This window comes from Mytilus californianus, unplaced genomic scaffold (assembly GCF_021869535.1).
Source record: "Mytilus californianus isolate M0D057914Y unplaced genomic scaffold, xbMytCali1.0.p SCAF_19, whole genome shotgun sequence".
Lineage (NCBI taxonomy): Eukaryota > Metazoa > Mollusca > Bivalvia > Mytilida > Mytilidae > Mytilus > Mytilus californianus.
The window spans coordinates 6,105,847-6,121,904 of NW_026262667.1; the positions used below are offsets into that span (position 1 = coordinate 6,105,847).

At 31.5% G+C, this 16,058-nt stretch overlaps 1 protein-coding gene across 3 annotated transcripts in view; it reads left to right on the forward strand.

Annotated features, from left to right (window-relative positions):
* Nucleotides 1-16,058, forward strand: part of LOC127727156 (probable ATP-dependent RNA helicase DDX53) — a 68,684-nt gene that overhangs the window by 16,477 nt on the left and 36,149 nt on the right. The window contains exons 4-9 of one of the 3 annotated variants that reach the window (XM_052234603.1): nt 3,916-4,177; nt 4,364-4,419; nt 5,486-5,636; nt 6,663-6,782; nt 7,736-7,817; nt 8,804-8,904. In XM_052234603.1, coding sequence (XP_052090563.1) covers nt 3,916-4,177; nt 4,364-4,419; nt 5,486-5,636; nt 6,663-6,782; nt 7,736-7,817; nt 8,804-8,904 — 772 coding nt within the window. The remainder of the gene's footprint in view (nt 1-3,915; nt 4,178-4,363; nt 4,420-5,485; nt 5,637-6,662; nt 6,783-7,735; nt 7,818-8,803; nt 8,905-16,058) is intronic. The other 2 variants (XM_052234604.1, XM_052234605.1) reach the window with 2 other exon arrangements.

Consider the following 16,058-nt stretch of genomic DNA (forward strand, 5'->3'; position numbering starts at 1 on the left):
CTGTAAGGTGTACATGTCCAACTGGCAGGTGTCATCTGACCTTGACCTCATTTTCATGGTTCAGTGGTTATAGTTAAGTTTTTGTGTTTTGGTCTGTTTTTCTTATACTGTATGCAATAGGTCTACTATATTTGGTGTATGGAATGATTGTAAGGTGTACATGTCTAGCTGGCAGGTGTCATCTGACCTTGACCTCATTTTCATGGTTCAGTGGTCAAAGTTAAGTTTTTGAGTTTTGGTCTTTTTTTCTAATACTGCATGCAATAGGTCAGCTATATTTGGTGTATGGAATGATTGTAAGGTGTACATGTCTAGCTGGCAGGTGTCATCTTACCTTGACCTCATTTTCATGGTTCAGTGGTCAAAGTTAAGTTTTTGAGTTTTGGTCTTTTTTTCTAATACTATATGCAATAGTTCAACTATATTTGGTGTATGGAAATATTTTATGATCTATATGTCAGTCACGCAGGTTTTATTTGACCTTGACCTCATTTTCAAGGTTCATTGCTCAGTGTTAAGTTTTTGTGTTTTCGTCTGTTTTTCTTAAACTATATTTGTTGTATGGAAGAATTGTTAGCTGTACATGCCTGCCTAGCATGGTTCATCTGACCTTGACCTCATTTTCATGGTTCATTGGTCAATGTTTAGTTTACTTGGTTAATGTTAAGTTTATGTGACAGTTGTAATAAAGCTTTATATTTAGGACTATCAACATAATATCAATGATTAGTAAAGAAGGCGAGACATTTCAGCGTGTGCACTCTTGTTTTGTTTTTGTCTGTTTTTCTAATACTGTATGCAATAGGTCAAATGTATTTGGTGTATGAAAATATTTTAAGATGTACATGTCAGTCTGGTGGGTTTTATTTGACCTTGACCTCATTTTCATGGTTCATTGCTCAATGTTAAGTTTTTTGAGTTTTGGTCTGTTTTTTGTCGAGCCTGCGACTTTTGTTGCAGAAAGCTCGACATAGGGATAGTGATCCGGCGGCGGCTACGGCTGCGGCGGCGTAAGCTAACTGCTTAAAAGCTTTATATTTTAGAAGGTGGAAGGTCTGGATGCTTCATACTTTGTATATGGATGCCTCATGTTACGAAGTTTCCGTCAGTCACATGTCCAATGTCCTTGACCTCATTTTCATGGTTCAGTGACTACTTGAAAAAAAAGTTAAGATTTTTTGTAATGTTAAATTCTCTCTTATTATAAGTAATAGGATAACTATATTTGGTATGTGAGTACCTTGCAAGGTCCTCATGCCCGTCAGACAGTTTTCACTTGACCTCGACCTCATTTCATGGATCAGTGAACAAGGTTAAGTTTTCGTGGTCAAGTCCATATCTCAGATACTATAAGCAATAGGTCTAGTATATTTGGTGTATGTAAGGACTGTAAGGTGTACATGTCCAACTGGCAGGTCTCATCTGACCTTGGCCTCATTTTCATGGTTCAGTGGTTATAGTTAAGTTTTTGTGTTTTGGTCTGTTTTTCTTATACTGCATGCAATAGGTCTACTATATTTGGTGTATGGAATGATTGTAAGGTGTACATGTCTAGCTGGCAGGTGTCATCTGACCTTGACCTCATTTTCATGGTTCAGTGGTCAAAGTTAAGTTTTTGAGTTTTGGTCTTTTTTTCTAATACTATATGCAATAGTTCAACTATATTTGGTGTATGGAAATATTTTATGATCTATTTGTCAGTCACGCAGGATTTTTTTTACCTTGACCTCATTTTCACGGTTCATTGCTCAGTGTAAAGTTTTTGTGTTTTGGTCTGTTTTTCTTAAACTATAAGAAATAGGTCAACTATATTTGTTGTATGGAAGAATTGTTAGCTGTACATGCCTGCCTAGCATGGTTCATCTGACCTTGACCTCATTTTCATGGTTCATTGGTCAATGTTTAGTTTACTTGGTTAATGTTAAGTTTATGTGACAGTTGTAATAAAGCTTTATATTTAGGACTATCAACATAATATCAATGATTAGTAAAGAAGGCGAGACATTTCAGCGTGTGCACTCTTGTCTTAAACTTTAAGCACTTGGGTAAACTGTATTTGGTGTATTGAATGATTGTAAGGTGTATATGTCTGTCTGGCAGGTATCATCTGACCTTCACCTGATTTTCATGGTTCATTGCTCAATGTAAAGTTTTTGAGTTTTGGTCTGTTTTTCTTAAACTTTAAGCACTTGGGTCAACTGTTTTTGGTGTATTGAATGATTGTAAGGTGTATATGTCTGTCTGGCAGGTATCATCTGACCTTCACCTCATTTTCATGGTTCATTGGTCATTGTTCAGTTTTCCTGGCTAACTTTGTTTCTTAGATACTATAAGCAATAGGTCAACTATATTTGTCCATGGGATGATTTTAAGATGTACATGTCTGAGTGGCAGGGTTCATCTGACCTTGACCTCATTTTCATGGTTCATTGGTCAATATGAAATTTCCATGGTTTGGTCTGTTTCTTTTATACTATAAGCAATAGGTCATCTATATTCAGTGTATGAAATGATTGTATTAAAGGTGTACATGTATTTTGGGCTTGGTTTATCTGACCTTGACCTCATTTTCTTGGATCATAAATGTTGTTGTGATACTTGTAGTAAAACGTTATCTTTAGGATTATCAACATAAAATCAATGGTCAGTATAGTAGGCCAAACATTTCAGCGTGTGCACTCTTGTTATTTTTAACATGTTGAAAGTTAGCAGAAAATAATCAGCTTTTAAACATTGTAGAAAAGTTTGGACTGTGAAACAGCTTTGCCAGAATAATAAACCCCTCCTGAATCATTTACTGAAAAGTTTACAACAAACCAACATGGCAGCCTTCATTATAAATAGAAGATTGGGATAAATTTAACAAAATGACAAATTGTTCAAGCTATTAATAGCTGATTTTAATTAACAAATGTAGAAGATATGCACCTATTTTGGACAGATTTGATATTTGTTCTCTGGTTTTCTATGTGTAGAACTTACAGGTCTTTTTTTGTCATTAACTGCTGAAGAGAGTGTCTGGTTTGTTTCATCTTCAATTCTCAACAGTTTCCTTTCAACATTTTGAAACTTTGCACAGTGATTGAACACAGATTGAAGATGTAAAATTGAGAATAGAAATGGGGAATATGTCAAAGAGACAACAACCCGATCAAAGAGCAGACAACAGCCGAAGGCCACCAATGGGTTTTCAACGCAGCGAGAAAATCCCGCACCTAGAGGTGGTCCTCAGCTGGCCCCTAAATAAAATTGTGTACTAGTTCAGTGAAAATGGATGTCACACTAAACTCCAGAACATATAAATGAACTAAAATTAAAAAAACATACATGACTAACAAAGGCCAGTGGCTCCTGACTTGGGACAGGCGCAAAAATACGGCGGGGTTAAACATGTTTTGTGAGATCTCAACCCTCCCCCTATACCTCTAGCCAATGAGAATTAAGAAACACATAGCAATACGCACAGTAAAACTCAGTTCAAAAGAAGTCCGAGTCCGATGTCAGAATAGGTAACAAAAGAAACTAAGCAAAATGACAATGATACATAAATGAACAAAGGACTACTAGCAGTTACTGACATGTCGGCTCCAGACCTCAATTAAACTATTTAGTAAGGTCAGTTTGATTAATTTTTTCTCAGGTTTCCCCAAGTGTGGAAGTATTTGTCATTGAATGTGTAAGAGGATACCTAGTTTGAAACATCTGTAACTAACAGTTTTCTTCCATCCCTTTTATTACTTTGTAACGTTTGTTGAGAACAAAAAGAGGTTAGCTTACACATGTACAAATCTTGCTGTAATGAGTTATCTGGCTATAACTTTAAGAGTTCTTTTTTATTCAAATAAAAAAAATTGCAGTTTTTATGTATCAAGAGAGAAAAGCAAAACATTTTTTATCTGTGGTCATTCTTTATAGATAAGTAAAGATGATGATGGTAGTGGTGAAAAGGAAATACAGTTACAGGGTCCACCTGATGCTATAGCAAAGGCCAAAGAAATGATAAATGAGCTGACACATGATGACAGTGATAGTTTTGGACGAGGAGAAGATTCAAACAGAGGTTTTGGTAGAAGTAATGATAGTGGACAGAGGTCATTTGGCAGAAATGAAGATCAAAATAGACAAAGTGATTCTTCCACTATACGTGTAGATTCATCTATGGTTGGAAGAGTTATTGGTAAATAGAATTGAAAATGAATGCACTTTATTCTAATGGTTTTATTTGTAACTAGATATTTGTTTTTCTTTAAAAGTAGATAAATACTCATTGATATATTAATATTACTTCGTTTTGGAATGTAAAATTCTTTGGTAGTCTTAAATAAACTTAATTCTCTTGAAGTACTTTTTTTTTCTTATTCAGGAAAAGGTGGATCAAAGATCAGGGAATTACAGGATGAAACTGGGGCTAAAATCAATGTAAGTTTACATATAATACTGAAATCATCAATGGCGAGCTGAGATTACACTTCAAACACTGACCCACTGAAGGTATTTTATTTGAAAATAAGAAGATGAGGTATGATTGCCAATGAGACAACTATCAACCAAAGTTCAAATGAAGTGGATGTAAGCAATTATAGGCAACCATACGGCGTTCAACAATGAGAAAAAAAACCATACCGTATAATCGGCTATAAAAGGCCCTGAACAGATCTGAGAGTACTCGCAGTTACTGTCAGCTAGTTCAAAGCCAATAACAACTAATAAAAAATCATGTATCTGTGACTTAACTTTACATGTTTATTTTTAGCATGTTGAAAGTTAGCAGAAAATAATGAGCCTTTAAACATTTTAGAAAACTTTGGACTGTGAAACAGCTTGGCCAGAATGATAAACCTAACCTAAATCATTTACTTAAAAGTTGACAACAAACCAACATGGCAGCCTTTGTTATTAACATTGATAAATAGAAGATTGGAATAAAATTGACAAAATGTGAAATTGTTCAAGCTATTAATAGCTGATTTTGATTAACAAATGTAGAAGATATGCACCTCCTATTTTGGACAGATTTGATATTTGTTCTCTGGTTTTCTATGTGTAGAACTTACAGGTCTTTTTTGTCATTAACTGCTGAAGAGAGTGTCTGGTTTGTTTCATCTTCAACACTCAACAGTTTCCTTTCAACATTTTGAAACTTTGCACAGTGATTGAACACAGATTGAAGATGTGCACTGTTTAGTAAGGTCAGTTTGATTAATTTTTTCTCAGGTTTCCCCAAGTGTGTAAGTTTTTGTCATTGAATGTGTTAGAGGGTACCTAGTTTGAAACATCTGTAACAAACAGTTTTCTTCCATCCCTATTATTTGTTGAGAACAAAAAGAGGTAAACCTTACACATGTACAAATCTTGCTGTAATAAGTTATCTGGCTATAGTGCTATAACTTTAAAAATTCTTTTTATTCAAATAAAAAAAAATTGCAGTTTTTATGTATCAAGAGAGAAAAGCAAAACATTTTTTATCTGTGGTCATTCTTTATAGATAAGTAAAGATGATGATGGTAGTGGTGAAAAGGAAATACAGTTACAGGGTCCACCTGATGCTATAGCAAAGGCCAAAGAATTGATAAATGAGCTGACACAAGATGACAGAGGTCCACCAAGGTCATTTGGTGGAGGAGGAGGTGGGGGTGGTAAGTGTTTTATAAAGGCCAGATGTTTTGGATTGATTAATTGTTGTTTGCCAAATGTCCAGTGGCAAATATTTCTAGCGTTTTTATGACAAGATGGTTTTGGAAGAGTTTTGGATACTTAATACAATTTTTTTTATGATATGAAAGTAAAAGTTTTATTGTCTCACCTACAATGAAAGTGGCATTATGCAAGACATAAGTATTACAATCCGTCTACGGTGCAAACTATTTGTTTAAAGCTTTATATTTCAGAAGGTAGAAGACCTGGATGTTTCATACTTTGTGCGCAGATACCTTATGTTATGAAGTTGTCTGTCATATGTCCATTGTCCTTGACCTTAGTTTCATGGTTCAGTGACTGCTTGAAATTTTTTTTTAGTTTTTTGTTGAGCCTGCGACTTCTGTTGCAGAACGCTCGACATATGGATAATGATCTGGCGGCTGTGGCGGTGCCGTTAACTAACTACTTAAAAGCTTTATATTTTAGAAGGTGGAAGACCTGGATGCTTCATACTTTGTATACAGATGCCTTATGTTATGTAGTTTCCGCCTGTTATATGTCCATTGTCCCTGACCTCATTTTCATGGTTCAGTGACTACTTGAAAAAAAAGTGGATTTTTTGTAATGTTAATTTCTCTCTTATTATAAGTAATAGGATAAATATTTTTAGTAAGTGCATACCTTGCAAGGTCCTCATGCCTGTCAGACAGTTTTCATCTGACCTCAACCTCATTTCATGGATCAGTGAACAAGGTTAAGTTTTCGTGGTCAAGTCCATATATCAGATACTATAAGCAATAGGTCTACTATATTTGGTGTATGGAATGATTGTAAGGTGTACATGTCCAACTGGCAGGTGTTATCTGACCGTGACCTCATTTTCATGGTTCAGTGGTTAAAGTTAAGTTTTTGTGTTTTTGACTCTGCCACCGAGACCCCCCTCATATCAATTTAGATAGTTCAGTAATACTGTTATAAGATTCAGGTTGTTAATATTTGATATAAAAATAATATTTTTGTTTTAGGATTTGGAAGAGGTGGATTTGGTAGCAACTCATCAACGTCTAACACAGAGGCAGCACCTGTGATCAACTGGGGAATGATCAGGGCCAATAAAGAAATCAACGAAAAGAAAAAATGGGAAGGTAATTTTTACACTCAACTTATGTTGACTGGAATTGAATTCATTCACAAGTGTTTAAAATGATTGCTGGTAGATCAAAGTGAAGTCTTAGGTTTGAGAAAGAAGTTTGAATTTTAATTAATCTGGTAAAAGGTCATTTATGCAGGTATATTTATTTGCGTATTGTAAACCTTTAAAACCCTGCTATAAACACATGATGATGGAAACCCTGTTATTGATTTGGGGTAGTATAGAGTGTGGTCAGATGGGCTGCTCTAGCTGTTTCTTTTCAATAACTTATGAGCCATTTGCTCAATTCTTTCAAATTTGATTTATGTTGTTACTAATGACAAGATCAATTTCACTTTTGCAATTTTTTTACTTTTGCTGTTAATGAGTTGTAATCATTGATCAATTAGAAGACAGCACTTTTTTATGTCGTTTCATTCGACATAAAGTGCAAGCTTCTAATTTAATTAAACGGTTTCCATGCAATAGCTTGAGAACCGTTCAACCAGCGCTTTACACAAATTAATATTTTGTTACTGATGATAAATATATGTTTAATTTGATATTGGCAAAATTCACTTTGACCCTTCAGGAGTTATGTTAGTTGCCACTAAAAAATGTACTAAAAATCTGGTTTGCTTTCATTTTGATAGCCTCTTGTTTCATTTCTAATTGTGTACTATAACTCTTAAGGTAGATTTTCAAAATCATATATCAACCCTTAAATATCAATTAATTTGCCTTGTAATCCCCCCCTCCCTATTTTCACAAATATTTTTTGAAAATGCATATCCTCTGGCATAAAATATTTCATTTAAAAAAAGTCTATCTTGCATGAAATCATGTTTTGAATTATTAGTGACTTTAAGTTAAGCTATAAGTTAAAACTTAACATTAGCCAATGCCACTTCACATCCAAGGTTTACTATAATTAGGCCAGATGAATTATTTCTTATACATTTTCAGGTTTACCCCCTATTGAGAAAAACTTTTACATAGAAAGTCCGTCAGTAAAAAATATGTATCCTGATGAAGTTAGTGAGTTTAGGTAAATATATTCTCATTCATATAATAAGGTTATTACAATTATAAAGACATACAGCTCGTTAAATAAGATTTAACTTTCAAATATCTAATAGATTGTTTAAATATGTCTAATCTGGGTTTGAAGGCTTTTTGGAAACAAGGGTGCAGAATTCCTTGTATGTGCCAGTTTGACAGGCATTGGGACAACTTATTTTCCTCATTGTGTATCGAGGGAGCATAGACAGATTTGCAGGTTTTAGGAAAAATGCATGGAAATTCTTATCTATTCATTATCTGTCAAAAAAATGTTCCATAAATCTCAATTATACTTTTTGCCATAATGACAATTTTATTGTGTAAAAGCTAACAAAATATTGTCAAGAAAGTGTTTGATTACACAAAGTGCTAGGCTGTCTTTCATGTAAACTTTTATTCCATAGAGTTTAAAAACTGATCATTCATTAATATACATTGTATCAAAAGACAAAGAAAAAAGTGGTTTTCTAATCTCACCTCAGTCAGTTCTTGGAATTTTTTATTTATCAGCAAAGTTCTTGAAATTTTCATTTATCAGCAAGAAGCATGATAGATTTTACAAGAAAACAAAAAATCTCCCTTAAGCAAGCTCTTGGGAGTTTTTAATACTTGGGTCTAATTACAATAAGTTGAGTTGGTAAGTTGATAATTTTGGGAATTTAGCATGACTTTGAAATAATTTGGAAAAGGAATAGCTCTTTATAAATAGACAGTGAAGTTTCCTAGAAAAATCTAACCAACACCTAGTTTTTGATCTAACTTTATATACAGTTCCTTTGACAAGGCTAGCTTGAAAACACATCGATAAAAATGTTTATAATGATTCATAGTTATACTATATGAGTTTGAACAAAATGTAGATAAAACAAAAATGATTTGTGAATTGTTAACAAAAAATCAGATCCTAATTGATAAAAGTTTCAAGGATTTCTTCATAGATTCTTGTTTTTAATGAAATAAACTTTATTGCAGAAAAACAAATAACAACATAACAGTTACTGACTTGAGCAGTGAAGGAAATCGAAATATACCTAATCCTTGCAGAACATTTGAAGAAGCTTTTGAGCATTATCGTAAGTTCACATGGAAATTATAAAGTATTATTTTCACCTTATTTCATTCATACATTATTTTCTCCTTATTTCATTCATACATTTACAGTTTTTAACCAATATTGTAATAGAAACTATTTAACATCAGTTACTTTTGGCATACATTGCATTGAATAGAAATTAACAAATAAATAGAATTGTTTTATATTTTGTCAAGTCCTGGCCTTTTATAGCGTACTAAGCTGTATGGGTTTTGCTCAATATTGAAGGCTGTTTGATGACCCATTTGAACTAACATGTATATGATTTACTCTCTTGTGAATAGTTGTCTCATACATCTTCATATTTTTACATAGAATATTGTTTTAGTGATTAGAAATTAGTCATTAATTAATTATATATTACCATCTGCACATGATATTAGTTCCTTAATAAACATAGAAACTATACATATATGTATGTAGATATTTGAAATGGAAAATAGTAAAATTTTATTAAAAAAAGCCTTAGTTATTCTGCATTTCCCAAAGGAAATATTTTTTTAGAAAATAAGAAGATTTTATCAGTGAAATGAAAATTATCTTAACAAATAGTATTCAGAATAATTCACAATTATATCTTCATAGTCATCTTTGGATCTTGGTGATTGCAATTAGATCAAAGTGAAATAGATATGAAAGGTGTAAATTTCAACAGGTGTTTTCTGTATTTACAACACAAAAACATGTCATCAGTGTGTGATAAATAAACACCTTGGGTAGTTCTCTTACAGTTTAATTGTTTTTCATGGCTCCAGTAAATTTCTTACTATTGTTACAACTGTCTGTCAATTTAAATTTGTACTGATTGCTATTTCTTTGTCTTCTTGTTTCAATGACAGTTTGAGTTGTATCTTGTTAAAAAGTTATGTAAACATTGTTAGTTAAAATCAAAAATACAAATGTTGATTATGTATCAAAATATTGAGTGACATCTTTCCCTCAGTCTCTTCAAGATATGCTTACATTTTTGGCAAACTTATATATATAATTATATTCAACAAATTTTAATATTTAAAATAAAATGTCTTGTTAAAATTAATAAAACAATCAGTAATTTGGAGATTTTTTGCAGATTTCAAAATAAATTTGGTATGTGAAAATATTTATTTCATTTTAAAGACATTAATTGGATATAGAACTGAATGGTGAAGCAAAATTTGGATCTCATATTGAAATGAAATGAATTTTAGTGTTTTTGATGAAACGAGATACAACTCAAATGTTACATATTTAGATATATGTGTTAAGTTAATTCCTGAATAACAAATGTCTAAAAATTTTAATATCTCATGACATCACTTGAATTTTCAAGAAGGTTAAATCTGGGGTTGAAGTTTTTATGACCTTTTAAACTTTGTCATACTTTAAAAAAATATTTAAACTTTGATGTAAGCTTTTTATGATGAAGAGATAATGTCGGAATCAAAATTATGAAAATATTCCCCCCCCCCCCCCCCCCTGTTTTACTGATAAAAAGACTTCAAATAGTTAACAAAATAGATTTTCTGTGTATTCCTGATAAATGGACTAAATTTTTGGCCATCAACTTTTCTAATTTACAATGACAGCAGCAATTGCAGGCATGATACATGTTTCCTAGGAACCATTTACAATTTTTAAAATATCAGAAATACATGTCTTAGAAAAAGGAGAGAAAGAAAGTATATTTCATAGAACATTATTGGTATCAAGTATAAATTGGTTGCAAATTGATGAACTGGTCATTGAATGTTGTTTTACAACACTTTTTACATCTGTCTTGTGCATGCAAGCCAATTTTTTTTCCTTCTTTTATACCCAAGTTTGTTAATCCAGGCAAAGTTGAATGAACCTTTCCCTCACTGTTATAAACTGATCAAAGTGAATGAGAAGTGTCAGATATATGACAGGACAAGTTTTCTAATTTTACAAAGAAAACTGGATTTGATGAATTGAATACTCTTTAATTCTTATGTCTCAATAAGTTTGACACTGCTGCATATATTGTTTATTGAATGTGGATTATTTTCCCTTAACATTAAGCAAGGGGTATTTCTCACTATGTTACACAAAATGTAGTTATATTTACATGAACTTCAAATAATATCTAATAATATATCAAATATGAGTTAAACATCAAAGTGTTTCATGTTCTTTTATTCAAAGTGATGAAATGGAATCTAGATTTCTATACTGGGAAGTTTATATAGATTATATACACTAAATGAGTACATTTATATTTACTTCTTAAAAATTAAATTTTGAAAGATAACTAACTCCCAATTGTATACAAATTAAAGAGCCTGTAGACTTCTAAAACTATGTACAAGTAAAAATATAACTTTGCTAAAGCATTGAACAAGGATAACTAATTCACATAGTTTGTACCAGGGAAAAAATGCCAAAATCTGGATTTCATAAATAAATATGATTAATTCTCAATTTTCAAATTTAGGCTTGAGTTTAATAAAACATCTGATTGTTAAGCCAATCATGAAATAAAACAAATAAATATGAAGTAAAAAAGATAACTTGGTAAACTCAAAAAGTTATTGAAGTTCTATTTGTATTTCATTTTGTTGCAATTACTGTGTGTTTACAACAAATTCTATTCATTAAATAAGTACAAAAGATAAAAAAAAAAAAAATTAATTATTAATTAGGTTTTTTTTATGCTTAGAAAAACAGAAATATTTTATTCTCCCTGTAATGGTTTTTCCCAATTGTCCTTTTTTTCTCAAGTTACACATTGTAATAACATGTGTAAAGATGAAAAGACTTCTGAAACATCCTATTTCCTCATTTTGTAAGCCTGGGGTGTGTGTTATGCAATCATTTTAAAGGTAATAAAATCAACAGGTGATCATTAATTGACACATGGCCCAAGCCAAGTCTTCTACATTGGACTAATTTCTTTATTAAACTTATCAAGCACTGTCTATAGATAATTGTATTGAGTGGGGGTGTTACCTGGACTAGATTCAAAAGGTCATTGGTCAATCAGATTGAAAGGACTTGACAGTGTCATTATATGTTTGGAAAAGGGAGACAGATTATTGGTTACAGGATTAATCCATAGGGGATTTGGCAGTTTGAGAAATTTAAAACAGGATATACACATAAATATGAGTTTTCATGTCATTAGAAATATTAACACTTAGGGAAGTTGAGAGAAACACATCAACTATGACTGTTGTAACAGCCAAACGTTCTTTGAAGAAAAAGGTCACTATTGAATTGTCAACAAATAAATCTGTGAGGTCTAGAACACCAGTGTATATGTCAACACCTCAGATGACCAGAACAGGACTTTTTTCTACATCTGTAGCTCTGACTCCTAGATATCATTCTGTAAAATCAACATCAAAAGTTCAAAGATCTCTTACCTATTCCACAGTGAAAGCCATTCAAGAAGTACAGCAAAAGATTACCAGCAAAGTTCCAGTTATGTCTACAGTGAACTTTTTAAAGACTAAGAAGCAAAAATCTCTCCTTGACAAGAGCTCAGTTCAGCAAAATCTTACAAAACGAAGATTGTTTGGTAATCAAAAGACTTCTTCATACAAGTCAAAGACTACCACTTCAGTACTGACAGACATTCCTAACCATCAAGTTAATATTCCAGAAGGATCAGCCACTCATCATCTTCAAGTAGATTCATCACCAGTCAATACAAGCCAGGAGAAAGCTGTTCCTAAAGACACATCATTTGTACACAGCAAAGACTCTACCAAACATCTTGTAGTTGATTGTGTGACTATTCCAAAAAACTGTGAATGCAATTCTAACATTGTTACACTGGAATATATGCAGAAAAAGTCTAAAAAGCCATCAAAGAGATCTAAACGTTCAAGACAACGTTGCGGTTGTATAATTTGTGTAATGGAGAATTCTAAATTTGTGTTTTCTACAGAACTGTTATTTACGTCGTGTGTAAAATTTGTTCTCAGGATTTTTTCATGTGTGGATGGTTTCTTCCAATGTAAAAAATTCAGTGGGACAGAATGAAATACATTTTATTGTAAAAATCAACTGTGAATTAATTTAAAGAAGATGTGAAATTTATAAGCTGTAAATATATAATGACATTATTTGCTTTATTGGAATCCATTCAGATTCATGGATATCATTTCAGTGCTGTATTAACCTTAGTGCTTAAAGTTTATATGTATTGTATATATAGATGTTGTCTTCATGTGATCATTGATGTATTTATTAAATATGAATGCAAATATTTATTTCTTATTTACTTCATATTAGATTTTGAAAGTACAAATGTATTTTACTTTGACAGTTGCAAGAACTTTATTCTAGTTATTATGAGGGTATGTGTAAGTTGTCAAAAGGCAAAGCATGTTTCTGATTTAATATATGAAGTTTTAATTTCATAAATGCTCAATTCTAAATTCAGATTATCGTTTTAAAAAGACTACAGAAACTACCCATTTTTCAGTTTGATTTTTTTTATGAGTCTGTTCTTTGACTTCAAGCATATCTTTTGTTCAAAAACTACAAAATCTTTCTTGCAACTGATACTACAATTATATGATATTATTTATCGCATAATAAAAATCATTTATAAAATGATTACAAATAAAGAAGGAAACCCTACATGCCCTAAGGAAAAATAAAATAGATCATTTATGTTCCTTTGAAGTTTTGTGAGTGTTTACACAGTGAGTTACAGTGTTACATCATACAACACAATTAATATAAAACTATACATCCTGTCTTTTCCTATTCCTAAAATATTATCTACAATACATCCTATTCAAACAATTTATAATTCATTTAAATTATGAAAAATTAAAGTCAACTGACATACTCGTAAAAGTTTGGAATCACATATTGCGATTCAAATACTTGGTCAGATTTAAATGTTCTTATTTGAAAACAGTAGTCTGATACAATACACTTCATTTTGTTTTCTGCCATACTGAAAAGTTTGACCAATGGTTGCTGAGGTTGAAGTGTCCAACCTGTAATTTTCCTGGTGAAAATTCCAATAAAAGATTAAATAGACTCAAGTTTTGATTTTCAGTTTGTAACATAGAAACATAGGTTATCTAGGTTATCTAGGCTGAGTTTACATAACTGCATATGCAAAAGATGTCTATGGAATGGAGTCATGTCATTTTAGTATTTATTTTCATAATACAAAGGATTAGAAATGGACAAAAGTAACATAATCATCTATTAACTTCACATCCTTTCTATTGTTGGGTGGAAGTTTGTTTATTTATTGTATGTATAGGTAATTTTTATGCAATCTTAACAACAGAACAATTAACTGACTTACTCCATAATGGTGTCTGATGCTAAGTACACACAAATGGACTGTTTTCCCTCAGACAAACATTATTATTTTGACTGTCACCAGTCATATACAAACAGTATATGGATTATAATTAAAGAAATTAATGAGTATTAAAGGGTAAAAACCTAGAGGTATACCCAGAAGTTATATATCAGAGAACTACACAAATGGAGAAATTTCTCACATTCCTGACATGTCAAAGACACCTTTAAAGGGATGTGGTTTATTACTCCAGGTTAAACAGCACTAACCTATATCACATTTATTTCTGACATTTAAATTCTCATATCTGTCAAGAGTACCAAAATGACACAGGAATCTAATATACAATGTCAAAAAGAATCAAAATAAAGAAACAATTTTTTTGTGGAAGAAGAAATTAATCAAATGATACAATTAAACATGCTCAATACCAGTAACCATCTAAATAAAAAATGGTCATTAACTTTTAATCTAGAAAAATGTTCAAAATCTGTTAAACTATCAGTATTTAGCTTTTTTTTTTTTTTTTTTTTTTGACAAATTTCAACAAGATAGGTTAGTATCTAAATTTATGTTCAAGAAATAATGACTTGACCAAATGTGAGCTTTCTGCTGTCAGATATAGATATTTATTATGGCAATGTAGTGATGCAGCCTTCAAACTATTTCCATGTCAAAAGTAAAAATTAATGGGAAAGGAGTAGGTCCAGTAGGACCTCTTTTTGGTCCCAAAATATAGCAGTTTTACAAAATTGTTAAAATATAAATTTTTAGCTATTTATTGGATAGAAGAATACTTCTGTTACATAGATATGGGCTGTTTTTGACAATACAATGCACATGTTTCGGGTACTAGCATCATTAAGTCATGCTAAATTACTGAAATCTTGGAAATTTGAGCATTTTGGTTAATTTTTAGACGGTTTCCATCTGAAATGGAAGTGGTCGCATTTGTGCTCAGTCTTAATATTTAAATGTAAGTTGTATTTGATGATAATACAAATCATATATAAAGGTTGAGAATGAACACTGATGCGGCCACTTTCATTTTTGACAAAAACACCTGAAAAGTGACATATTATGGCATATTTGATAGATTTTTCATAATTAAGCTTGAATTTGAGCGTCTTTAATGACTAAATCAGTTCAAATCTTTCACATAAACTAATTGAATCGACTGAAGTAGACACTTAAGTGTTTAAAAAGTGTCCAAAATCTTTCATCAGATGAACCTGAATTTTGAGGCCAAAATCTGCCCTTACCGGACCTACTCCTTTGAAAAATAACAGCAGGTGGAACTGAATTTAAAAACTTTATTAATGTGACCCTTGATAATTATGTCACTTTATAAATAAGTGAAATGAAAGGTAGAACACACTAAAAAAGACAACTTAACAACATTTTTTCATATGTTATTTAATAATTGTGTGTCAGCAGACTAATCAGCATGGCCTTGAATAATAACTTAGTCTGTCTGTTTGGTTAGTAATTCTGTTTGTCAGACTGTCTATCCATCTTTCAGTGCTTTTATGTGGTACCACAAATCAAGATTGACACTACTGATTTTGAAATTTTTATTTAGTGTTACTACCTATAAAAGGATTATAAAGAATTATAATTGTGGTAAAAAACTTAGTTTTTGTAAAAAAAAAAAGTTATCTGAAGGTGCCAAAAAAAAAAATAATGGTATAAACTTTTCACTAAATCAGTAATTTTATGAAACATACTTTTGTCCTTGGATTTCAATGACATTTGATATTTTAAATGTTATAGGCTATTACAATTAATTCAAGGTGTCAATTTTTTTTTTGTAAAATAAAGTAAAAACTCACTGTCAAAAATTTGAATAGTTAGAA